This window comes from Amphibalanus amphitrite, unplaced genomic scaffold, assembly GCF_019059575.1.
Source record: "Amphibalanus amphitrite isolate SeventyFive unplaced genomic scaffold, NRLGWU_Aamphi_draft 000126F_arrow, whole genome shotgun sequence".
Classification (NCBI taxonomy): domain Eukaryota; kingdom Metazoa; phylum Arthropoda; class Thecostraca; order Balanomorpha; family Balanidae; genus Amphibalanus; species Amphibalanus amphitrite.
The window spans coordinates 557373-583955 of NW_024881621.1; the positions used below are offsets into that span (position 1 = coordinate 557373).

At 54.4% G+C, this 26583-nt stretch overlaps 1 protein-coding gene across 2 annotated transcripts; it reads left to right on the top strand.

Moving 5' to 3' along the window:
• The first annotated feature begins 297 nt into the window (after window positions 1-297).
• On the top strand, window positions 298-25329 carry LOC122381723 (EF-hand domain-containing protein D2 homolog). 2 transcript variants are annotated; one of them, XM_043366250.1, is made up of 5 exons: window positions 298-606; window positions 925-1105; window positions 22583-22733; window positions 23947-24081; window positions 24357-25329. In XM_043366250.1, exons 2-5 carry the CDS (start codon window positions 936-938, stop codon window positions 24492-24494), a joined length of 594 nt encoding a protein of 197 aa, XP_043222185.1. In that variant the 5' UTR covers window positions 298-606; window positions 925-935; the 3' UTR covers window positions 24495-25329. The 2 variants fall into 2 exon arrangements, with proteins under 2 accessions (XP_043222185.1, XP_043222186.1); XM_043366251.1 differs by having other exon boundaries at window positions 299-606; window positions 930-1105.
• The last annotated feature ends 1254 nt before the right edge of the window (window positions 25330-26583 follow it).

Below are 26583 nucleotides of genomic sequence, written 5' to 3' on the forward strand. Positions count from 1 at the left end.
TTACAAAGGATTCGAAGTGTAATATTTGGCTGTCTTGTGCCCTATCCCAAATACCACGTGAGTGGCTTGAGTTTTTCTGTGATTCACCTAAAATTAGTTACTTGTAATATTTTGTCATGACTGCTACTTTTGAAAATATTATCTTTAATAGTTTTTGGTTATACTGAGCGTGTTTGTTGAATTGTATTCAAACTGAGGACAAAGAGTTCATAAGATACCACGTGATTAAAAAGGAAAGCGCCATACCACAACCGAAAATAAATTTCATTCAATTTCATATAGATTTAGGTGTAATTCTAATTTTCCTCAGCTTGTGTGAAGCCGAAATTCGTAGCTCAGCAGATATATTGATCATTTGGAACTTGGAATATCAAAATAAAGAAAATCATAACAGATCGATTCATTCTGCAATCAGCTGATCATTCTAGCAGAAGAGAGTGTGGCGCCAGTGTGGCGCGCTTCAAACAAACACGACGCGGCACTCGTCGAGGCGCGCCGCTCGTTGTTGTCAGTTTGCGCTGAACTGTGAGGTCGTGTGGGTGTTTGGTAAAAGCTGTTGGGGGAGCTAAGTGTTGGTTTTGTATTTGGTGTCTGCACTCTCATTAGGTAAGCATCGGACTGTGGATGTTCTATTTGATCAGCTGGATATAAATATTGGTGACGAATATTGACTAACAATTAAGATTTGCGCCTCTGGCAATGACTGTTCTTGACATCAAAGGCGTATATTCGCCTTATATAGATTTAGGACGACGACAGATAGGTATAAGTCGGGTTACGGGTATAATCCATAAAAATGATTATTTACTTGTGGCACATCGTAGACTAATTTTACGTACAGTCATTCGATGAAGTCGATACTTCGAAGTCGATACTCAATCCAAGTGATCGCCGCTGCTTGACCTCTGTCCCTGTTTGACCCAGTTCAGGTCACCATGTCGGCCGACAGCGAGCTGAGTGCCGTCCTGAACCGCCGCTGCCAGATCAACGATGATTTGGACGCCGGCAAGCAAGTGAAAAAAGTTCTGAAAGTCTTCAACCCGTACACCGAGTTCCCAGAGTTCTCCAGGAAAGAGATCAAAGAATACGAACGGATCTTCAAAAAGTAAGTTCCCTGGCCCAGACTCATGGACTTGACCACCACACACATGACAAGGGATTTGCGTGTTTATTGTAACTCGCGTTTCGTTGAGCAGACGAAAAATCCCGAGTCATCGGCTGGCCATCGGAAGTTAGCTGACGGCAAACGTTCCAGTTGAAATTGATTTAGAACTTATTCTCGAGGATGCATTGAGCGAGTGGCAAAAACACGACATTGAGAGATTACATGGGAAGCCCCTCCCCTAGAATAGGGCTCACCCTCCGTTACGTCACTGCCTCTGGGCGCACGCTGTGACACACGGTATCGGCTCAACTACAGGCCAACAATCGGTATCGAACCCCAAAGAGGCCTATGTTCCTGGATATTCGTGTCCCTTGTCGGTGCATGGACGATGATAGAGTATCTAATATGTGCACAATTCGACCACGACAAAGCTCGGAGCCTAAACAGTCATTGCCATAACTGCGCGGTGAGTCAACGAGTCTCGTCTTCAGGCGATTCCGGCCTGTGTCCCAACTCCCAACCCGCCCCGCCCCGCTCCCTGTTCCTTCCTGAACCCGAGGTGGGGCTTCCTCACCACCCCGACCTTCACTGTGCCACAGCCCACACAAGCTGATACGGCACTAGACATAAGTACGACTTACGAGCTATTCTGGCGGCGCTTGGTCTGTGATCTCTCATCTGGATTACATCAGTCTTATTATCATGTTATCTGTAAACGTTCGAGTACATTGTGTTTGCTTTTCTCTTACCTCGTAACATCATCTTTGCGTTTTTCTGGATTCACGGACCTCACTTTCTACGCTTCACAAAAACCGAAGTTGTTAGATATGATTGTCATCAAACTGCAAACAATATCAAGTAGGCATTAGTGTATACGGCTGAGTTTATCTGCAGGAAACCCGGGCTGTGCAGTTGGAGCATTGCAGTACTGCCGTAATGACATTGCCGAGTGATGGGTCTGCCGACTGGTCCGGATATCTCGCTCGTCCAGCCCCCGTCCCATTGCTCCCTCCCCTGTCCCACCGGACCGTCCCCTGTCCCACCGGCCCGCTCCCTGTCCCACTGATCCCTCCCCTGTCCCACCGGACCATCCCCTGTCCCACTGATCCCTCCCCCGTCCCAATGCTCCCTCCCCTGTCCCACCAGACCGTCCCCTGTCCCACCGGACCATCCCCTGTCCCACCAGACCGTCCCCTGTCCCACAGGATGATCCCCTGTCCCACCAGACCTCCCCTGTCCCACCAGACCTCCCCTGTCCCACCAGACCTCCCCTGTCCCACCTGACGGTCCCCTGTCCCACCTGACGGTCCCCTGTCCCACCGGACTGAACCGCCCGCCCCTCCCAGCCCCGACCGGCCTCCCCTGCAGTACAACACAGCCATGCCGGCCGGTCTCAAATTTCGTGCAGTTCCGTGCGCGGCGGTTTTTCGGTGGCATTATGTAGCGGGCCAGACACCGCATCCGTTCCACACTGCGTGCGTGTCGCCGCACCCCAGCCCTTGGCTGAGTCTCTCGACCGCGGCGGCTCAAAGTACGGGTCGTATGGTAAAGCGCGGCTAGGTTGGTAAACCACAGCTAGCTCAATATACGGCCGCTGATCGTATGGTAAAACGCGACTCAGATGAGAATTCTCGGCCACGGTGGAGTAGCGCGGTCGAAACAGGCTCACGCTTGTTTGTGTCGGCTGACCTGAATGGTCCGATCTAACTCATGGGTCGCTGAGCAGCTGAATAATGCTTGTCAAGGCATCCTACCCCTTTGCAACCCGAATGCTTAGGTAGGATAACTTTGGAACGGCTAGAAATACTGAGGCGCAGGTGAGATGCAACATCCGCTCTCTGGATAAGGATGGCCTGGGCCGGACACCGAGCCTCACCCTCCTGTGATTGGTGTCTCTGGACCGGATGGGAGAACGAGACAGGGGAGGACGCTCCACGCTTCGCTGTCCGCTCGTCGTTTAGCGTACAGTGTCTCTGGAAAGGAGCGATTACAGCCACCCTAATGTCGTCTGCCAGTCATCGCCGAGGAAGTGTGTGACTCCGCCTGACATCAGAGGCCGGATGAGTGCGCGGCTTCTGTCCGTTACGGCGTCCCCGGAGTGAAACGGGCCGCGATAACAGGCTGAGCACTGAGCAGGCACGGCGACAAGGAGCGCGGAGCGGCACGGGACACTGTGGGTGTTCAACACCAGTTTTTGTCGTAATTCATGGCATCAGGCGGGTAACTGAGCAGTGAGCCGTCTAAGGCACTCCGCAACAGGTCGCCGCTTTGCGAAGCTCCATGGTTCAGCCGTGAAATTGGCTCGTATGCACCGTCCCGACTCGCCGCCCTTGCATTTATTCGCGTGCCTGAATGGCCTCTGTATCCTCAAATGACTCCTCTGTCCTCTATCCTCAAATAAACTTAAACTCAGTTTATTTTTCGCGGCTTCAGTCGCGTGGGCCGTTCTACAGCAACCGCCAACCGGTAACAAATACCGAAGGGGAAATCATTAACGAACAACGTGGTGAAACTGAATATGGACATTTCCGCCCAGGAAACGGACGGGATTTATTCAACTGCTACCATGACTGGTTAAATTCGTAGCAGCACAGGTAGCAGTATTCCGTGCCGTGCATTCGCTGTGGCGTGCACGTTTACATTAGTCCAGCTCCGCGTGGACAATGCCCGGCGAAACTGGCTCGCTTCGTGGGCCCACATTCGGTATCTGTAGTCACGGGACCGGTCTACTGTCCCAGCGGTCGGCTCGGCGCACTCACTTCATTACCGGCTGGCCTGAGTGGTCGCTGTCTGTGACACTCGGAGTGCACACAACTCGTTACTTTCGCCGCCGGACCGCGGCCTCTCAGACGGCCACACTGACCGGCGGCCGACGGCGTCACGCTGGAGTAGCTCCCGTGCGACGGGCAGGTGCCAAGAGTTGTAGCCCGAGTCGTGGACGGCTGTCATCACTCTCACGGCCGGCCGGCCGTGGAGCGGTCTGTGTGGGGAGTAGTGGGATATGGTAATGTGCAGTAGCGAGCAGAATGGTAGAGGCAGACCCATTACAGCTGCGCCCGCGAGTCAGTTGATGAACCCTGGTCGTGAACTGGGTGACGCTTATCAGAGAGGATTTTGACTATCGGTGATTAAAAATAATTGGGTTGGCTAAGTGGAATTGCATTGCTTTAGGAATGCTCTGATTGCCGGTGTTACTCTGCGAGGTGCTGCGTGGAAACTGTAGACAGTAGACAGCGGCCTGACGCCTTTTCCGGTGCCTTGCTTCTAAGGAATCGCAAATCGTGTCAATTATCATAAAAGCGTTGCATTGTGTTACTCACTTCCCGGGTTTATTGTTCAAACAGACATTGTTCGTGTTGTTTTTAGCACGAGAAGTTTTGAACAAACTAGCACGACCAGCGCTACGGCCTACGGTTCGGCTTCAGTCCTTCGTCCTTGATTTTGAATTTCTGCCCAGGGGCGGCTGACCTTGGAAAGACGGCTTCCCCTGCTCGCTGAATGTTAAAACGTTCCGGGGACCGTCGCCCTGCGGGACGGGGTCGACGAATCGGTAATCTTGTCCGTCCGTCCGCCCGTCGTCTGCCTGCCTGCCTGTCGTTACGGTCGTTCTCCCGATTATACAGCACATTGTCATTGTCCGGCGCTAGAGCCCGAGTCCTGAAAAAGCCTCGACGTCATCAGGTGACGCCTGTCATGTGATCTGCCCTCACGTGGCGTGCTGTCACGTGGCTCGTATCACGTGCCGCCCTTCACGGACCGATCAGGTGCGCTACAGTGTTCTCAGGCCACCTGACAAGTCTGGTCTCCGGTCTCTGATATCCGGTCCCCGGTCTCTGGTCGTTGGTCCTCCTGTACCGGCTAGTGGGCACCGGCCTCAGCAGCCAGTGCCGTGTCGGCAGGAGCGCTAGGTCACCCCGTCTGTCCCCCGAGCACCCGAATAATGGCTGTCGAGTCACATGACCCCGCTCCGAACCGTGCCACCACTGATAGATCGACCGCGTGCATTTAAATGCGACCTTCGCCAAGTGTCCTCCATCGTGCATTGATCTTTATTTCATGGGGACATCTGCAAGTGCGCGCAGTCCCCGTTGGTGATCTTCCGAATGGATCGGTGATTCTGAAGGTCGGGTTATCAGCCGTGCTCTGCTCTCGTGCACCTATGGGTGCTCGCAGATTGATTGCGCACGGGATGGCTCCCGGAAGAGTTGTGACAGAGTGGGAATGATAACGTCTCAAAACCACAAGCCAGATTGTTCGCTCGCTTTGGGTCTGCCACTGACTACCGCTTTTAGTTAGTCCCTATCCCAGAGAAATGGCGGAATTTGGCGTCTGGGCCTCCGTTGTGCGCCGTGGAACTGCGCCACACATTCAGTAACCTAACTTCAGTGGGCATACCAATGACATCACGGCGTCACGTGTCGTCCCTGATCACCCTGTGCCCCATCACGGAGCTGTCTCCACGAACCGCTGTGATTTACCGACATGGTCTCTCCGAGAAGTAACCGCGCCCCTCTGGCCGCATGCAACCCTCCACCTTCAGAAGTCTAATGGCTCTCTGCAGCAGATTAGGTCTGGCCCTGACTGCTGCATGTCCTCTCTGAGCCCTGCCCTTCCCCTTATTTGACTCTGATAAAGTGGGCGGTCCCCGTTCGCCTGCGACAGGTTCCCCGACTGTGGCCGCCCTTCGCCCATTAGCCAAGTGGCATCTGCCCCCCCATTGCTGTTCTCTGCCGCTCATATTCACTTACTTGATGGATTACTCCGCTCTGAGCAATGTCTCACTAGCCCCGGAGGCAGGTTCTTTGGGCCTGCCCTTGGCGTGTAGCAAGCCCCTCGCCATACATATGTTCGCCCTTTGGACACTCAGTCCGGAACGGTCAGTGTCTGGAACTCGTCTGCACCGCTAGCAGGCAGGAATCTGCGCATCTCGCGATTCCGACGAACGATCCAGACTCCGGGGAGCCCGCTGGCGTCACACCCCGATCCTAAGGGGGCGATGTGAAGAGTTTACGTCCGTCGCCGCTCAGCTGTCTGATGACCAGCTGGGTTCGTTCCGATCAGTCTCTGCTGGCCCACGACGGGACTGTATATGTAAACACAGATCGCTCCGGTCATGGCGACAGGTCACATGACCGGCGAGTGGCGTCACTCACGCGTCACGTGACCTGTGTGTAGACACAGAGACGACGGGGTCGCGGTGAGGCATGCTGGCATATGCGGTTCGATGGTCACGGGTAACGTGATAGACAATTGTCCCCTGCACAGATATAGGTCAAGGTGGAAGCGGCTATAGGTGGAAGCGATTTCGTTGTGATAGATATGGTAGTGGTCAGTGGGCCTCTGTCCAACCCTTCCTGCTTCGTTCACGCTCCTCACTATTTCACTTTCTTAGACAATGGTCCTATCGCAGTTGTGATCTAAGCTGTTCTGGACAGATTGTGTCTGTTTTCCCTTTCACTCCGCAGTGAAAATGCCATCAGTGCCACGTTATCTGATGGAGTAGTAGAATGTAAACATAAGCTGTGCTCTGCTGCCCGATCAGTTTTCAAATCAATAAATCCGTTTTTATTGTAAAATCCTAACGAAGAACTCCTTTTCAAAGCTTTTTAATTGAAAGTGGCGAACCACTGGCTGAAACGTTTTCCAAATACCTTTTTAGAAAACTCAGTTCTTTTTAATTTCAATTCAAAGGATTTTCTGTTGGAATCTAGATGTTACGACACACTCCACTCGGACTGTGAACCCAGAACTGGATCGTCGGGGCTATGGCTGGAATAAATTCTATAGAAATACCGCTGGGCGAAAGCACATTCGTCACCCGAGCCACCTCGCCTGGACAGGAAAGCCGCCGTTAGAAACTCGGGCTCTTCCGATCGGGCCGCGGGCGGTGGCGTGTGTCACTAGTGTCAGGCGGTGTCAACGGTCACGAGAGTTGGTGGGATAATATCACGGTAATATCACCATATAGACAGCTGCTGAGACGTGACTGAAGCCAATGCGTTCCGTCTTGATGTCTGTCTGTGTGCTGTCGGCGGGATCGGGCATGAGTATGACTCTCTCCCGGAAATGGACAGGTTCTGCTTACATTTACAGCATGACAGTTTGTCAGATGCAGATGCATCACGATTCCTCTCTCTTCATCGTTAGCGGTGGAGAGAGGCGTTCAGCTGAGAGATTTTGGAATGACCTGTTGAACTGCCGGCCATGGCACATGTTTGTCGTATGGGTCATTGATTGCCTACTGGCCACCGGCCAAATATACTTTTAAATATTTATCTTATTAAACACGATCGCTGCTGGTCCACAAGCCACGGTCGTCGGTCCAGTCCAGTGCCGAGTGTGCAGTATTTGTGCTGCAGTGGCGGCCGTCCCAGCGCCGGCACTGCCAGGAACTGCGCGTCTCAGCCTCCGTGCCATTGATTCCCGGAGGCAGACGGTCCGGCGCCGGAGCTGTGGGAGGCCGACGGAGGACGGGAGGCATCGATCGCATCCCATCCCAGTGGTGACCCCCCCCCCTCCGACCACCGGGGCAGGCGCTGGACCGAGGCCAAGGCCGCCCCCTGGACACCCTCCCACCTCCCCTCTGAGTCTGCAGTGGCGCCACGCAGCCGGCGCCGAGCTAAAATAGACCGACACCCGGGAGAGCCCGGCAGCGGCGCTTCTGTTGGATTGGGTTGAACTTGAAATGTTGCGCCTTATGGCACATCCGGTCTCAGCTGGTAGTTTTGGCTCCCTCAGTACCCAGCGGGCCGTGGGTGTTATCCTGCAGCGCGTCGTTTATTTTCAGCGCTGTGTGCGCTTTTAACGAACAGGGATGCTGCAGGAGCATTGAAGCTCACTCGGCTTCGACTAAAAAACAATTGTATGCTTTTTATGAGCGAATTTATCGATTTTCGTAAAACTTGTATTATGAATAAACCGTCTATGTGAAGCGATCTTATTCAGTTTTGTTTTTAAATTGACTCCTAGCCTAATATTTCCAAATTTCATTTTCCGTTTTGCTGCAAGCTTGCATAATGCACCGGATGCCTCCAGTGTCGCTGATTCGTACTGCACTGTTGGATGATGACATTGCACTCCCGCTAGTAAGCCGGACATGTAGCAGCGCTGTTAAACCACGCTCGGACGCACAAACACGGCTCTTTGCACCCGGCGTCACTTCGCACCAAATGGGTGACGTTTTAGAGTTGTCCGATGTCCAGTGTGCACCGGAGCAGAAAGATGTCCAGCATTGCGCACATAACCGGGAGATCTGCGACTTTGCGCCGGTTACACCACCTCCGGCGTGTATCGTTAGCTGGAATTTAAGACATTGCGCACATGCTGATTCAGATCGGTAACACGAATGTTCTGAGCTCTCCGCGTGTGGTCCCGCGCCGTCTGGTTTCACTCGTCTCGGACACCACGCCGCCGGTGACCCGGGTGCGCTCCGGCTCGGTCGCTGCCCCCGGTATCACCGCCGCAATGAGTAGTTAGTGCACATTACACACCAGACCGACCCGGTTCCCAGGTCAGCCGGGCGCCGGCGTTTCTCCGGTGCCCGCGGGGCGCCCGGTGTCGGCGCCCCGTCGGTCGGCGGCGCCGGTTTCTCGCAGCGGGAACCTCCGCCGCTCGCCGCCCCCGCCGCCGCCCCCGCCGCCGCCTCCGCCCGGAGCGTGTGTGTATGTGTGTGCTCCAAGCGGCTGTTATAAACACCGCCCCCGCCTCCGCCGACTCTGATGGATTCTGTTTACCGCGAGGCGGAGCAGACGCTGGCGTGTGCGACTTGCGGCGGAAGCGGCGTGCCGTCGCGCGCCGTTGCGAAAAACGTCTTTCTGCCGACGTCAGGGTCGTGGCACCCGGTGCCTGCCGGTCCGGGCGGCTGCCCTGAGGCCTGAGGGCTTTTGTAGCCCGTTTTTCGTGTGTCCCGGCGCCTTCTCACAAGGTCGCCAACACGACTCGGCTATCCCATCAGACGCCGCTGTGTCCCGGCCAGCCTTCCGAAATGTTTGGCGTACCAGCAGAAGGCCAGTCTTCCTTCCCCACCGGATGGGCTCAGATTGGACGGCAAACACGTCTGATTACGATGGCTTTTATATAGCTAGGGTTGGCTAACAATGGCTAAGAACTGCGCCAAATGCTAAGACGCTATCCCGCCGTACTTAGCTGGAAAGCGTAGCTGGTTTGCGACTCAGGATCGGTTGTAAAACGGCGTTGTTTCTCCGTTGTCCACCTGCCACAGTGACGGGAAAGGGAGTAAACCTGTCACCAACCCCTTATAAAGTTGTCGGTCCCTGCCCTGTCCCCTTCCCCTGTCTTCCTGGCTGTAGGTCCCCCCGCTGGCTGGCTCTCGTCAAGTGGTCGTTTCCGCCCCCTCGCTTCAATGAGTGCTCGGTCGCTCACTTCGGTACAGTCCAGTGTCACGCACATTCTACGCGTCACTCCTCTGTGTAGAGAGGGTCACGGCGTGCAGAGCCGCCTTTTGGACCAGCTGTCACAGCGGCGAGGGGCCGGGGACCGGGGTCACTGTTGACAGATCCGTGTGCCTGACAGAGATACGGCAGCGCTCTAGCCCTGACCTGACCTTGTGCTCTGACCCGTTTGCTGCACTTATTCCGTCCTTCTGTGTACAAGACTCGTCGCACGTGACACCTCGTGACTCCTCGTGACCCTGTCGGTCGCCCGTGACGCTGTGACGCGTCACGCCGGCTGTCTGTTCCGTAATGCTCTGTCTCAGAGCGATTAGTTCGGGTACGGCCACCACATACCGCCAGCTCATGGCCTATGTCGATCCACCTCGGTGCGTCCGAATCACGGCACACTGATTCACCGTGTGTGTATACAGAGTGACGGACTCGGGACGGACAGGTGGGCTGGGGTGGTGACGCGCTGATGGCGGAAGTCGCACAGACAGGCGATCGTAGATTGTTCGCATGTTCTGATGCTACTGCCGGGTGTCATACCAGACGATCCGACCCCTATCTGCCTCCTTTCGTTTATTCATGATTGTTAGGGGAGAGTGGGGTAAGATGCCCAGGGTGGGAAAGACGCCCCACCCCCTCTAGCGGCGAAACAAAGAATCGGACCTGGAAATTAATGTTCTTAGCGTAAAGCGGAAGCCTGCCTTGTTAACTGCACCAAAAATTGCGAAGCTCAGTTGGGCAACGGCTGACTGATGATTGCATGTTTTTTATTTGCTGCTTTCAAAAAATATTTTGGTGTCAGAACATTGTAAATATCAAAGAAGGTAAATAATTTTTGCGTCCCTTGCTATAGTCGTGATACATTAGCATGCGTGTACTGTGTCCCAAACAGTTTGTTTCAGGGTGTAGTTTTATGGCTAACAAATTGTACTGATTTAATGTTACTTCGGTACCTTGGGGTAAGATGCCCCCTGTCCTGATGGGGAAAGACGCCCCCCTAAATCCGTAGGCTGTCCTTCAAACAGCCCGTCAAATCATTTATTACATTCTTGTGATGTATACAAAAGCCGATCTGGGACTATTGAGAGTCCAGTACGGTCGGGTGCTCCCCATGCCGGTCTCTCGGCCCACATAGCGACTTTTTGGGCGGCATCTGACTCTGAGAGCCCTCACGACGGCCTTTGTGGGCCCCATTATTGGCTCCAGGGCCCCTCACGACATCCTTTGAGGGCTCCCACGTTGGCCCCACGGGCCGCGCTGGCATCGGAGGTCCCCACGATGGGCTCGAGGACCCTCAAGCATCATGAAGACCTATAAGAGTCCCACAGTGGTCTCCGAACGCCACCACGGAAGCTTGTTTGGCCGCGCTGGACTATGATGGCCCTAACGATGACCTCTGAAGCCCCTTACGACTACTTTTGAGGGCCCTTATGATGACGTTTGGTGTCTACTGCAGGCTCGAAGGGACTACTGATTCGTTCAGGCGATTCACGTGCCCATTTATGTCACTTATAGTGCAGGGGGAATCTTTCCCAACGTCAGGGGGCGTCTTTCCCACCCTGTGGGGTAAGATGCCCCCTTTCACTTCTTCAGGAAAATGCTTGATAGCAAAAAAAGTTATAATATTTCAGGCACGAAAGTGTTATATTTTTTTTTAGAAAAAATGATGTCGGCTTCCGTTGAAACTCCAAGTTTTTGCTTTCCCATCGTCATTTTCGAATAATATATGACATAGCAAAACCCTGGGCATCTTCCCCCACTTTCCCCTATAAGATGAATTACGATTATTGTACCTCAAGCGTATGTCGAAACATTAATAATGCTGAAAAATAATCATGGCCAACCTCTGCCATTATCGCCAAAATTTATTGGGAGTGTTATGAGATGATAATATAAGATCGTGATTCGTGGCGTGGTTAGGCTGGGTCCCAGAGGCCAGAAGTGTCACCGATCCATCAGAGGTCACGCGGGTCAAACAGTGCGTGCCCGGGGTCACGGAGGTCAGACACTGTGCGCCTAAGGTCACACAGGTCAAACACTGCTTGCCCGGGGTCACGCGGGTCAGACAGTGCCTCTGCTCGTTGTGCCTCGATCTCCGACCGGGGCGGGTCCGGCGCCCAGTGCCGCTGCTCCGGAGAAAGTCGTCCGGGAAAGTGGTCTACGGCGCCCCATGGAGAGAAGCTCGACCTCGCAGGGTCGGCGCACGACCTCTGACCTAGCCGTGACGTCATCATGTCACCGATTGTGACGTCACATGTTACCACCGTGGTGACGTAAAGAATCTGAGCAGTTAGCTTAGCGTCAGCACTACTCGTTCACTTCTATCGAGGGAGGCATTTATATAGCGTCGAGCGATTACGAGGATAAGACTTTATTAGACTAGCCTAACACCTTATTTACTTGCGCTTCATTCATTGATCTAAAATTGAAGCGTCACACATTCGCGGGTGCGACCCCGCATTATTTCACCCCGGAGCGCTCCAGATAAGCTTCTATCAGTAACCACGCTCTATAGCAGTTTGCATAAACCTTCATGTGATTTAGGTACTAAAGGAGGCACAGACTTGTGAGAGATTTGTGAGAGAGAGAAAAAAAAAATAAAAAAAAGGAGGCACAGACGGGATTGGGGCGAGGTTGTGCCACGACTGCTGCAGCTGCCCCAGTGACCGCTGCCTGTCCGGTGTCCGACTGGAGGGGAGCGGCGGATTCGGCGTCACGCTCTCGACACAATCCACTCCCAGTCCTACTGACACGAGCTGGGAGGGGTGGCTGATCCCTGACAGACCCACATTGCTGCACGCACCCCACCTCTCTGGGGTGAGGGGAGCCGGGATCCAGCGCTCATGGGGCCCCCGTGAGCGAGGCGGGGCTTGGTGTGCTGCAGGCCGTGTCACATTTTTATGTAACCGTTGGTGTACGCAGAGGAATGTCTGTGGTACGACGCAGCTCTGCTCAATGCCCAATTTGTTAGATGTGGTTTTCAGGTTGCAGGTGCGCAGTGACTGGCACAGATTCAAGCGGCGCAGTTGTCCTGTGCTGATCTGATGGCGCCTCAAAATGTTGTGCAATTGATGTGTCATGAACTGCACACACAGCTGCGGCTATATGCCGGAAAACAGATATGAGATACCGATGGAGGCGACGATAGCTTGGAACCAGCTGCCAGAGACCATTATCTACAATACACAGATTAAATCGCCACGAACCCCACACTCCTCAAACTTCCTAGCCCAAGCCAAAGCTGCTTGTACAACCCCTATCTGATGATAATTTTTCCCTTGCAGTGGAGTTGTAACGTAAATTATCCGTGACATACGCCAGCCATACTGCCTTGCGCCAGCCCGACCTGTAGACCTGGCAAGTAGGCTAGCTCATACTGCCGTGCTACTGTTCCGATTGTACTCTTTGCTGTTTATAGAATGAATACATTATGTTCACGCACCCTTGGCCGGGCGGGTGACTCATGGTATAGACCCGTGGACGGATTGTGACGCGTCACAGTCCGCATGTCACACGTGTCTGAGTCACACCGCTACTGTGTCGCAGCTGGGTATTCACCCTGAATGCAGGATTAATTGCCGTCTGTTTGTGATTGACCTGTGACCGGCTGTTAGTCACTGATTGGTCAGAGGTCATCCCACTCAGCTGATAGCCGTTTTTACAGGACTGCGCAGTGCGCACGAGACCGCCTAATGCGGTCTGTCTTGGATGGCCGGTTAAAGTGACGAACCTGCAAAGGGCATTGAGTGAAGGTCGGTAGAATTTCTCGTATTTCTTTCCTTTTTGATAGGGGCGGTCTGAAGAAAAAAAAAATATTTTCGCTCGTTACCTGATGGGACTTAGTTAAGAAAATGACAGCGGAAATAAACAATGTACGATATGTGTATGTCACCACCTAACTTAGACTGGGCCGCCACGGGCTGTGCCCTCTCGGCGGCTCGTTTCCGCCGGCTCCAAGCCTCCCTGGGAGGTCACATAGCCGAGTCATACCGTCACAGGGGCCAGTCTACCGGACCGGTTCCGCTGCCTTCGCCGGAGATGGAGAGTGGATGGTATAAACACAAACAGCAGAGGCACGGCGATGGACCGGCGGGGGCTGGCGGGGGCAGCCGACGGGCAGGCGTGGTATTGACATGCGAGGTGGTGAGCGGAAGGGTGGCGGCGAAGGGTGACATGGACACGGCGGCGTAAAGAGTTGCGGGCGAACCGGCTCGTCACTGTCCCCAGTATACCTACATACGGTGAAGAGGCTGTGATAACGGGAAAATGTAATCTTACTAAGTGGAACAAGGGCAAGTCAAAGCTGATCTAACCCACCCTCTTTCTATGTTTCACAACTGGTTATGGGATTGGCATGTTGTCTCCTGATGTGACCGAATTTCGAGTGGCATTAGAAGGACGCCCGTCTGCAGCGGTTTGGAGGTCTGTCATTCCAAGTTCCAACAAACTGGATTCCTGCCCGGTGGGATTCCGATTATGGCGGCGCCTTACCCACACGATGATGGATGCGATGGGAAGTGAGTTCCGACGAATAACACAAATACCAATAAACAGTCGGTGCTCGGCTGTTTGGGTCAACCCAATCGCTGATCGATGCGCTGGTCAGTGTACCGGGCCGGCCGTCACAGCACCTGCGAGGTGAGCGAGGAGGATGGTCCCTCCGGACTGCGCGGAATAGCTCTGGAGCGCCCCTGTGGACTTTCCAGCACCAAGTGGGCCTCTGTGAGGCATCAGTGACCCCCCATGAGATGTCAGTGAATTTGAAGAGCCTATAGAGATCCCCTGTCAGCTCTGTAGAATCCCAGTGAGGCCTCGGTCGAACAAGAGAGTACCGTCGGTCATCCTACGCCTACGTGTTCACTTGATCAGTGCAACTGCGTCACTCGACTAGAGCCGGTCTGGCCACCACAAGCCTGCTGCGCGTCACCGGCTGGGGAAGCTGGCCATATTTGTATGTCTGAGACTGGGAGGCTACCTGACGGAGTGGGGTGGCACTGATTAGTGACAGTCGCAGCAGCCGGTAGACACGAGCAGACCTGGGCCAGTCAATAATTGTTTATCTGCGCGGCTCTGTAATTGCGCATACCCCTGTTTTGTAGGCGCTGAAGCCTGAATCAGTTTCCGCCGCTGGCCTGGACCTCTGTTGACTTGATTCTCATAGCACTAATAATATTAGTATTACAAGTTATATATTGTTATTTTACATTGATACTGAAACATTATTTTAGTGTAAAATGATTTTGAAACATGATATGCTACACTTATACGGAACCGCTGTATCTGTTTGTGTTTGTCATTGTTGGTTGCCATGCCCACGCCCTCTCCATGAGGCTAAAGTAATTGGAGCATTTCTCCTTACTGGTATTCATGTGAATGTCGTCTGGAATTTGAGCCCCTGAGCAGCCGCTCGGCTCGCTATTAGCCTGGGTACCTACATTCATGCATGCTCTGATGACTGTGCGATCAGCCGTCCTCGCATTGACGTTCGAAGGTGATCGGCGCGCTGCCATAGAGACGCCTGCCGCTGCGCACGTCACCAATGTTCGGCAGGCACGGACTGGCGATCGGCGAGACGATAGCCAAACGGCTGTGGTAATCCGCCGCCGCGGCAAGAGGCCGCGCCTGTTTGCCGGATCGAACTGTGGGACGCGCCGATGAGCTGAGGCTCGGCTAGTGCACGACAAGGGGCAGGGAGACACGCCGATGGGCTGGGCTTGTCCGGTTGTGTCTGGTGTGCACGGCGTGGAAGTGTAGAAGACATGGAAAGACGCTGTCTGAGAGACTGACTGTCTTATAGTGTCCTGTCTGGCTGTGTTCAGTATTGAACTAAGAATTGGCGCAGTCGTTAGAGAAATAAGGTCGACAGATAGTCCTGTCCGACTATGTGCAGTACGGAACGGTGACCGTTAGCTCTAGAACGGGCACCTACCACATCGCACGCTCTCATACAAAGACCGGATAGCGTTCGCAACTTCCTGCCTCCCGACCGGCCTGGTTGGATGGGATGGACTCCGACGCAACGGCTCGGTGGCGCAACGTTTCGTCTGGCTCAGTTGCTCGATCTGACGGGCCGCGTCTGTCCGGGGTCGGTAGCCGACGGGTGACGAGGGTGCTGGCGCGAGCAGGAAGTCGGTGATCCAGCGCTGATGGTGCTGAAACGCTCTCAGGATGTTTTGTGTCCACGTAAAGAACGGGGTACTGAGTTGAGTTGATTGGTATTGGGACCGGTTGACAGTTGACACAGATATCGTACCCGCCGTTCGGTGGAGTCGAGGTACACATTTGTGCCGCCGAGTCCGGTGGCCAGACACAGAGGGTCACACAGATGCGGCGGCACCTGCGTGGGGGATTCAAAGTCTCGTCGACCCCCTCACATGGCTGTCGCGGGCGGTGGACTCGGGTCGTTGTGTAGGTAAATCGAAGGAATAAAGGACAGTGCGGCGGTATTGGCTACATTCACGGCGCCGGCGTGAGTAAAATACTTTTTCAGTGGTGATGACGGAGACACAGTGGGACATGGGATGACGACTGACATGATCATCTACGGCCGTCGCCCTATCTGTTTTTTTTTTTATGAAGCAGACGCCGCTCTCAGACGTTGAAAATATAATGACGCCGTATCCGGGCCGCCAGCGGACGTGGCCGAGCCGCGGCGGCCTGATATCACCACTGCCGGCCGGAGCCTCCGCACCGCAGCTCAGCCACTTCCCGTGCTTGTCCGACGGTATACCGGCCGTTATCCATACGCAGAGCCCCGGCGAGGGTGCCTGGCGGTGGACGGCGGCTTTCTCCGCGCTCAGACTCGCTGGCTGGCGCCCTTCAGACCTGTTTTGGTGCTGTTTGGACTACTCTCCCTCTCCGATGAAAGTGTCGACTCTCCTGAATAGTCTATCCCATTGGAGCGACACTGACGCCCACGTTCCTGCTATCTGGATGGAAGCGTCTGCCTATGATCGACTGTAGAAAAATACCGGTAGCTGGGTATTTCATGTGGTCGCTCTGTCTGGTTTCCAACTCGGGACGCGTGAGCTCACGGACTTTCCCAAAGACCACAGAAGTCGAGTCACGCGCTGCAGCATACGATAAGAAGTTCCATAAAAAACGAGTGCCCGGGAGATACGCCGCGTGTTGACCCGGCTCCGTTCAGGACCACAGATAGGCCTGACCGCTCTGATTCAGCGGCTTGTTTTCCCCATTCCCTACGTCGTACGCGATATGATTTAGCCACAGGCCTATTTCTCCCCTCGCCATGCTCCTGTCCAGTCCTGTTCCAACGCGAGGCGAGCACGATTATTCGGTACGTCCGGCCCGACCGACCATCGGACCGCTCCTGTGAGCCCGGCACACCCCTGACATGAGGGGGGGGGGGGGCTGGGGAGTTGAGAGGGAGCGGAGGGGAGGCAGGTCGCCTGTAGCACGTGCTCGACTGGTGCAGCCCTGCTGGGCAGCTCGGTTCCCGGATTTGTCCGTCTCCGTGCCGGCGCCGCCTTCCCCCTCCCCTCGTGTCGGTTCGAGTCACGTTCGATCGCTCGGCGACATGAACTGAGGGCCGGGGCCCGGATCCATAACTCCATACAGGTGCCAGTCGGAGCTACAGCTTTTGTAATTGCAAATTTCAGTGCGGAGTGTGGATATGCTGGTAGTATCAGGCCAAGTAAATGTGGTCAATTATAGTATTTACGAAGCTGGTTTGCTAAATGATAATTTAGTAGACCTTCATTTCAGAATGATACATTTTTATGCAACATTTGGACATTAAAAACATCTCTGGTGGCTATGCCATCTTTAACGGATAAATGTCGTATATGGATGGGTACTTCGACAACTATCCCACAATACTTTCGAGCCAACACCACTAATTCCGACTAATTGCGATGACCAGCGCTGCGGCCGGCGCGGCGGCTCCGAACAGGGTCGGGTGGCACGGAGACAAAGTCGTCAAATACGTGAACGTCCCACGGTCACATACCAACGACAGGATTCCTCCTCCTTCGTTCAGGCGAATGCAGTTTTCCAGTACCTATCGCCATTACTGAAAGCAGCCCATAATTGATTTATTTCCAGTTTCACCTCGTTACGATCTGGACATTTTTTATCCAATTACGATAAGCTCTCACTCTGGCTCCTCAACGCTTGATTGGCTCAATGATAAGTTATCTTTCACATTTATCCCAGCCCCACATTATCCGTCCTTTGTAAAAAAAAAAAAAATGCACCGCTCTGTGCTCAGTTGTAAAGAAAGCTTGTGGATTCCGCCTGGTAGTGGCTGAAATTAGCCGGCACCATTGCTCGGTAAAGGTCGTCCGTACGGGTCCGATCTGCTGGTCATTTGGTCGAGTCGTCCGATCGGTCGGTCGGCTTATTGGCCTGTCCATGTACGAAGGAATTTTCTTTCACCCATGGCCTGTATTTCCGATGGCATTCCCGGCCGCTTCGCCGTCTGCAAACTGCTGCTATCAGGCCGTCGTCCGGTGTCGCTCCCTAACTCCCCTCCGCTCTCTCGGCTGGAAGCTGTGCGTCCATAAGCCGCGGGCGCCGGGCTGTCCACTGGATGGTCTTACAGGACCCTACCGACCGTCCCCTCCCCCCGGGGATGTCCGAGGTGACCTTCCATAGGTCACCGGTCCGGCTCGATCTCACTGAGAGCCAGGAGTTTCTCTGGGTCAGTGGTCGCCGGGCGGTGATACGGAGTTCACCCGACTGGGGCAATGGTGTCTGCCTTTGATTCTCGCCGTCCTGCTCACTCGACTGGAACTGCCGGTATTTTTATCGGCTCTCTACCCCTCTCCTCCCCTCTCCCTCTCCCTCTCCCTACCTCTGTCCCGGTCCCAGTAGAACTATGTGATTGGAACTGCGCCGTCTCCCGGCTCCAGCTGCCGTGCTCGGCTCTCCGGGACGATCATACGATAATGACGGCGGGTTTCCTGTGTGGACTGGGTAAAAACAGAGCGGCCCGCGCAGTGACCAGCTGCCGGTGTGACCCTCGGCCGGCGCTGTGGGACTGAGATGGGGCCGCCGCCGGCCCACCAGCTGCTGACCGCGCCGCTGAGCTCAGCGCCCCTGCTGAGCTCAGCGCCCCTGCTGAGCTCAGCGCCGGCTGCCGGTGTCTCAGCACCGCTCAGCCACTGCCAACGGCGCGGTAATGCGACGCTCAGCAGCCCTCCTTCCAGATAATCACTAATGGCCTGCCTCTGGGGCGCTGTCTGATGTCTATGGGCGCCTGCGCGCGCGTCCATTCCACGGGCACCCTTTCGCCAGGGTGGAGGGACCGACCCAAGGTCAGAGGGGCAGATCGGGCTGATGGGCGGTAGGTGCTCATTGAGGGGAGTGAGGTTAGGCATCAGTAGGCCAGCCTTGAACCCTGGCCTTGAACTTGCCTACCTGTTTCATGGAATTGGTGAAGCGCGATCTGGTGATGGTGATGGTCTGGTTTGCTGATGGGTGGAACGCCGAATGCAATTTTTTTATTGTTATTCTTGATGGCAGTGATTTTCCTCTGATGTGTCGTGATTGGCTCTTGGACCCGGGTCGCGATAGGGCAGAATGGCAGGTATGCTCTCTGTGCGTTCGGGCGCCTCTCTTCATTACCGTCCCCTGCCAGTGACATTGGTGTCCATCAGAGCCAAACTCCACTGTCCGACTCTCAGAGCCATACCCCACCGTCCGACTCTCCCGGCGCTCGGTATTTGTGTTTATCCTCCCCATCAGTCGGCCAGTCGGTCCCCCGACACTGATGACCGCCACTGAGTCCTTCCATCACCGCGAGGGTGCCGAGTCAGTCCATCACCGCGAGGGTGCCGAGTTCGTCCATCACTGCCATGTGTGTCCCGCGAGTGAACTCGGCGCCGCCTCAGTGCCGGGCGATCATAACATGATCAAATGGGACTCCCTTTTCAGGCGGTCATAGTGTGTGGGGTGGGGGTGTTGATATCAAGAGAGCGGTACTGTCATGAGCGCTCTATCGCAGTAATTACAGCACTGAGTAGGGATTACCCAGGCCGTTAGTGTTCAAGCGATGACTCAGCAGCCCATCCTACTAGCCAAATATTGACATAATTAACTATGCTGTCGGTGTGGTTTGAGCTCATGAACCCCGCAGCTCGGCCTAGTGTAGACGATTTGACTTGCCCGCCAGTGAACCTCTGTGGCAGACTCCGGCAAAGTTTGGGCTGCATTTGAGGTCCCCGCCCTGCGTGTTTACAGTTCTCAACACACGCAGGTCGTTCACAGCTATAGAGCCTTGGTTCACAGTCACAGTGTGTTAGTCCTGCGCAGACGGCGGCTTTGTGAGTGCAGAGAGAATAACAGCCGTTTGTCAGCGCCCGTCCTGCGTCCGCCTGTTTCCCAATCTTGGGTCGCTTGCGCAGCGCAGCGGCTGCTCTCGCTGTGCGGTGCTGTGGCTGGCTGGTGGAAGCGTTTAGCCGCTTGATATTGTGTAACTGGACTGCTCCGTCGCTCGGCTGGATTATCCGTCAAATCTGCAGATGTCTCACGGATCCCTGTGGCTGATGGGACTGCTACGGCGGTGGGGCGACTTCAATGTCATGATGGCAGCTTTCATACGCACCTTAACTCTGTGTGTATGGTCGTTCCATGGATGGAGGCGGGAATGCCGTTGCTCTATCGCCATGTAGGCGGCACAGCTTGGTCTCTGTGTTCGAGCCACATTATTACTCTGGCTGGCGAGTGGCGGCACAGCGACTCGGGTCCAAGGCTGGGGAGAGCCGAGCGGGAGTCCATAATAGTTGGCCAGAAATAGCTGACCGGCACGGGACATAGTGGGCCCCCGCAAAGCCCGTCTAACGCACCTCGCACTTCGTATCCCCTCGGCACCCCACTGTGCTGGGCCTTCTTGGCTCGCGTATGGGGACCCCACGCACTCTCCTCTCCCTGGCTGGGCACGCGCTCACACACCGCACTCATCGCGAGGGTCTACAGATAATGTACGAGCACGATTTCTCGGCAGACGCGTCGACAAGTGGAAATGCCGCCCGCTCCCTGCGTCGTGGGTGGGGAGGAAAAGACTCTTGACCCATCACGACAAATATGTAATATTGCCGAGTCAAACTATAGACATGCAAAATCGGCAGATGATTGTGATCCCAGCAGTGCCCCTATTCAGCTGTGTAATCTGTATAGCGCAGCGACTGCGTGTCTGCTGGCTGTTTTTGGTCGGCCTGGGCCTGTTTGAATTGCTCCAGTGATAATTGTTTACACCTGAGCGGCGGCCCCTTCGCTGATTATCGGCAGACGCCACACGCGCGGCGGTCTGCCGATGGCCGCTGCCTCCGCTGCCGCCGTCTGTGACCTCGTCTGTCACCTGCGGTAAAGCCGTGTCAGCTTGTGACATGGGTCTGCTGGGAATTGGTGACCAGTGGTCACGGACCAGCAGGGGGCACTAACCGTGGTGGTATCAGTGACCGTCAGAGCTGACCTTTGTGGGTTAGTGACCGTCAGAGCTGTCACACTGTTGGGGTTTCACTGTCGTCGGGTGTTTCAGTGTCGAATATTTCCGTGTTGCCGTTTATTTCGAGCCTCCTGATGTGCTCTGTCCTGGTGGACAGCCGATCGTGCTGGTCCATCAGACATCAGCCACCAGTCAGGGAGTGGTCGTTTCGTGGACAAGTTGTCGAGCCACCCGTCAGGGTGTGGGTGTGTCACTGCTGGCTCGTTTTGGAAGTCCCGTGCCTGGCTGAAGTTAGCGGCAGGGGCGGTCGATATAGCAGGCTCGATCCGTGTTAGTTGCAGGGGACCCTCCCCTTCCCTTCCCTAACCTGTCGACCGGTGCGTGACGGGGTCATCCCCTGCAGCCCTCGGGTCAAATCGACCCGCCGCGCCCGGCCGGCGCCGCTGACTCACCATATCGGTGGTCCAGCGGGGAGTGGACACAGGTGTGGGGTTGATGCGATGTCCGGTGTCCCATCGCTGGGGACCGGGAAGGGCAGGTGCTTCCCGTCACCTGGCCTGTTGGAGGATCCCGCAACCGCAGCGGACGGGATGGATGCTTGATTCAATATATGACCGCCACCGGAAGGGCGAACTTCCGCCCAGTTCCGGTGCAGATAGCAGACAAAGGCAAAAGCTAGCTAGTCAGAGTTATCATGGCCGCCACGTACTGTCAAGAAGTGCGTCCTTGTGGTGTGGTATCTATTAAAGCAGCACCGAACACTCATGACTGGCTCTTAGTTAAATTCTGATAGCCAGAGTGTTTACAAAGAATGACTCTGGCTTGTGATACGCAAAGTACTCGCACACAAAGACTGGCCGTGGCCCGGCTCGTTGATGCTTTGTAATGTGATGCTACTGAATATTCGACTTGAAAGCAAAGATGATATTGCTATGCTAGCATATCTAGCAGCAATGGTCAATGTCCATACTGGTACCGCGTATCAAGGTAAATCTCGGCTCTTCCCTCATTCTTGCGTTCTTGGACCCTAGGCCTGTGGAGGCCACCGGACATTCCGCTCAACCTTGCACTGGGTCGGCCCTGATCAGCTTGCTCTGACAAATGGTAGCTGATTTAGCTGTTTCCTCAAAAAGGCAATGATTTCCTCTGTGCGGTGGTTGTAGGAAATGGCAGACTTCTCCGGAAAATTAGCTGCTTTTGGCGCTACCACCGTCCGTACTCAGTGCCGAGTGCGGTTAGGAAAAACAGCTTTGTGGTCAAAGGCTAGCGATATATCGCCACTCAAATAATAGTGATCATTGATCAGTGCTCCTGATACGTGCACGCCATACCTTGCACCGCTAGTACTATGCGGTTTGCTAACGCGTCAGTCCGAGATTTGTGCTAAATCGAGGCTACACAGTACACATGCTTTGTCTAAGTATACCTACCTTCTCTTCTAGTCACGCTATGCAAACAGATAACGCTATTTCCGGTGCATTTCCGCCTTCTCGACAGTGACGCATCGGCATGTTATCGTACAATCAGTGCACGTAATGACCACACGCTGCCGAGTGCTGACTGCATCTGACCGTAGGATCGACCGCAGCGCCACCGCTGTCCACTGCGGTCGTCTCACTCACCTCTGCTTCCTAACCCTGCTCACCAGACGTCTCTGCTGTTTCGCAGGTATGATGTCGGCAATGACGGCTACCTGGACCTGGAGGAGCTGAAGAAGATGATGGAGAAGCTGGGGGCGCCGCAGACTCACATCGGCCTGAAGCAGATGATTAGGGAGGCGACGGATGACGAGGCCGTCCACATGATCAGCTTCAGAGCGGTGAGCAAGTCGTTCTGCAATCAGTATCGGACTGATGACTCGCCAACCGTCTGAGCTGATGCCCCTTTCTTTCACCTGCTGTTGAAATATGTCCTGTTTCATCGCCAGTTTTTATTTGATTCCCCATATAGATATATTCCAGCAAAGATGACGATGATAATCGAGCAAAGATGAATATTGTGCGGTTGTGCCTCAGTTTCTGACAACGTTCCATTCTACCGCCAGTTTCTGACCGTGTTTCCCTCGTCTGTCCCCAGTTTCTGACCGTGTTTCCCTACTCTGCATCCAGTTTCTGACCGTGTTACCCTACTCTGTCCCCAGTTTCTGATCGTGTTTCCCTCGTCTGTCCCCAGTTTCTCAAGTGTTTTCCTCGTCTGTCCCCAGTTTCTCACCGTGTTTCCCTCGTCTGTCCCCAGTTTCTGACTGTGTTTCCCTCGTCTGTCCCCAGTTTCTGACTGTGTTTTCCTCGTCTGTCCCCAGTTTCTGACCGTGTTGTCCTTACTCTGCCGCCAGTTTCTGACCGTGTTTCCCTCGTCTGTCCCCAGTTTCTGACCGTGTTTCCCTCGTCTGTCCCCAGTTTCTGACCGTGTTTCCCTCGTCTGTTCCCAGTTTCTGACTGTGTTTCCCTCGTCTGCCACCAGTTTCTGACTGTGTTTACCCTCGTCTGTCCCAGTTTCTGACTGTTTCCCTCGTCTGTCTCCAGTTTCTGACCGTGTTTCCCTCGTCTGCCACCAGTTTCTGACTGTGTTTCCCTCGTCTGTCCCAGTTTCTGACTGTGTTTCCCTCGTTTGTCCCCAGTTTCTGACCGTGTTTCCCTCGTCTGTCCCCAGTTTCTGACCGTGTTTCCCTCGTCTGTCCCCAGTTTCTGACAGTGTTTCCCTCTTCTATCCCCAGTTTCTGACCGTGTTTCCCTTGTCTGTCCCCAGTTTTTGACTGTGTTTCCCTCGTCTGTCCCCAGTTTCTGACAGTGTTTCTCTCGTCTGTCCCCAGTTCCTGACCGTGTTATCCGTACCCTGCCCCCGTTTCTGACTGTGTTTCCCTCGTCTGTCCCCAGTTTCTGACCGTGTTTCCCTCGTCTGTCCCCAGTTTCTGACCGTATTGCCCGTACCCTGTCCCCCTTTCTGACCGTGTTTCCCTCGTCTGTCCCAGTTTCTGACCGTATTGCCCGTACCCTGTCCCCCTTTCTGACCGTGTTTCCCTCGTCTGTCCCCAGTTTCTGACCGTGTTCCGGAAGGCGGCCGCCGGAGAGCTGCAGGCCGACTCTGGTCTCAGTCAGCTGGCCAAACTCACAGAGATCAGTGTCGAGGAGGTAGGCGTGGCCGGCGCCAAACAGTTCTTCCAGGCCAAGGTGAGCACGATATGCTCCGAGAATGACGCGTAGTCGCCTAGGTGTCTTACTGTCTATCCACCTGTATCGACCTTGCTGCTTTGAAAGTGATGTGTTAAGTAGTTTTATGTGCCCCGTTCCCAGATGATTTAATCTAAGATAAGTTATGCCGAATACTTTAGTTTTATGACTTCCCCGGCTGCCCTCTTCGTATTAGCGAACTCATGACTCCTGTGAGAAATAACAGCCTGGGCCTGTCGCGTGGGGGTGTAACTATCCGCTCGTCTTCTTGGCAGATCTCCGAGCTGGAGCGTGACAAGAATTTCCTGGCCGAGATCCGCCGTGAGGAGGAGGAGCGTCAGCGCCTGGAGCAGGAGCGTCGCGAGCGCAAGGCCGAATTCAAACAGCGCGCCGCACTCTTCAACCACGCCTAGTAAAGGTGGCGCCACCAGCGCGATCAAACTGGGTAAAGGCGGCGCCACTGTCGACGAAAGTCAGTGGGTGAGACGGACTGCTGAAAGGATGCATATCTGCCATATGTGAGGAGATGTTGACTGCCAGGAAGGTCGAGTGCAGTGTTGCCAGTGAGGGAGATCGTTTATTGTGTTCGGAATGGTTCAGTGTATAATAGCTGGCCTTGCTGCGATCTTAGCGTGCCGTTGATGAGATTTTAAACACGTTTTAAGCCTCTTCCTTTCTCTGTCCATTTCCATTTGCTGTGTTCTTTGGTGTTCAGCTGAGATTTTAATAAAAGTATTTCTGTATATTTTTGTGTCGGTAGCCTAGACTAAGTCGTCGTCACTGCGTGAGTGGAACAAGTACGTGTACGCGTGTGAGTGAACGCCGTGTGTGTACGCTAGGGCTGGTTAGGCTGTTCGTTAGTGAGCCTGGGTCGAGTCGGCCTAAAAGTAATGTTTAGCTAGGCTGATCACAGAGCTCCATCACTTAGAGGCCAGCTTCCAGGTCCTGTGGTCTCGGGGACCGAGTAGGGACCAGGATCAGCCGAGCCCGTGGCTTTGGAGGTTTTCGGCGAGCTGATGTAGCCGTGAGCCACACGTATTTCTGGACATATCGTTCATATTCGCCGCTCATACCGATCCATGGCCCGGCTGTAGCATACTAGCGTGTCTGTAGAGCACTGTGTGAGAGCGCTGAGCTGTTGGAGATGTGACATATGTTAGCTACGTTCATGTGATATCCGTTGCTGCGCTAGTGTTCAGAGCCTTGAACCTTCCAGCGTGTCGATCAAATACAAACATGTGTACCGTTGGCGGCTGGTTTTCGCAGGACACAGGTTTTGCTGGACAGAGTTGAAGTCTTCGTGGTCATGTAGTCAGTAGTTTAGACTGAAGAAGGAAGACAAATACGGGAAAATTGGAGAGGGAAGGGACTGGAGAGAAGTGAACAGTGTGGTAGAGAGCTAGCGGTGAGTGGTGCACTTTAGGGGGGGGGGGAGAGATCTTTCGGACAGACGAGACCGTTTCAGAGCCGGAAGGATGATAGGAATTGGGGGGAGATATTGGTCTGGATAAACGTTGAAAAAAAAAAACAGGTGGCGCTGTGTTACATCTGTCCCAAACCTGTCCTAGCGCACCGTGAGGTGCTGCTACTGCCATCTGTAGTCTGTTGAGGTACAGCCGTACAGTGCTGCCATCTAGGCATCTTGATACCCGTAGCCGCCTCGGCTGCGACCCTGCCGCTCTCCATCGTGGCTACGGAGATTTGAGGAGAAGCGGTGTTAGTACTTAGTACGAACTGACCATAGGCCACGCCAGGCGTTTTTAGTGCTTCCAGATATAACCAGTTTATTCTGGAAATAACCGGCCGAAGCTAAACAAAACAGCGCGCCTCTCCTCGGGTCATCCGACCTAACACCGTACTTTTCCATCACGCTGGCTCGAATGCCGAGTTTGAGGGTGGACTAAACTTCCGGCGCTACGTGCAGTACCTATGCTCCAGGACCTGCTGCAGAAACCTGACACCTGGTGTCAGCTCCGGGAACTACGATGGTAGTGGATAAGCGATATATGTTTGCAATGGCCTTTGATCTTTGCACATATATTATCATGTATGGAGCCGAAACCTTCCCTCCTCCCCCTGTTGTCCTATTGGGCATTGGTTAGTAAAGTAATCTTGCTATTCGGTAGCTCTTTGTTACACTGATAATTGATGGGATGGTCAAATGATAAGTACAGTCTGTCTTAAAAGTACAGTAGGTCTACTAAAAAAGTCCCCCGCTCCAGAGGCGGCCGGCCGGCCGAACCCCCGGATTCCAGCCCCGACTCTATTGCGCAGGCCGCGGCAGCGACACGGGTCAGGTCGCGGCGCCCGGCGAGTGGGTCAGTTGGCGGCGGCCGGCTGTGGAGTGAGGACGCCGTGTGTGGGGCGCAGAGATGCCGCAGTGCAGAGGAGGGGAAGATAATGACTCTGCACGATGCCGGAAATGATGCCTTTGTGATCTAAATTAAAACACCTGCAGTGCATATCCTCCCTTGCCTCATTCCTATTTTATCATAATCCTTC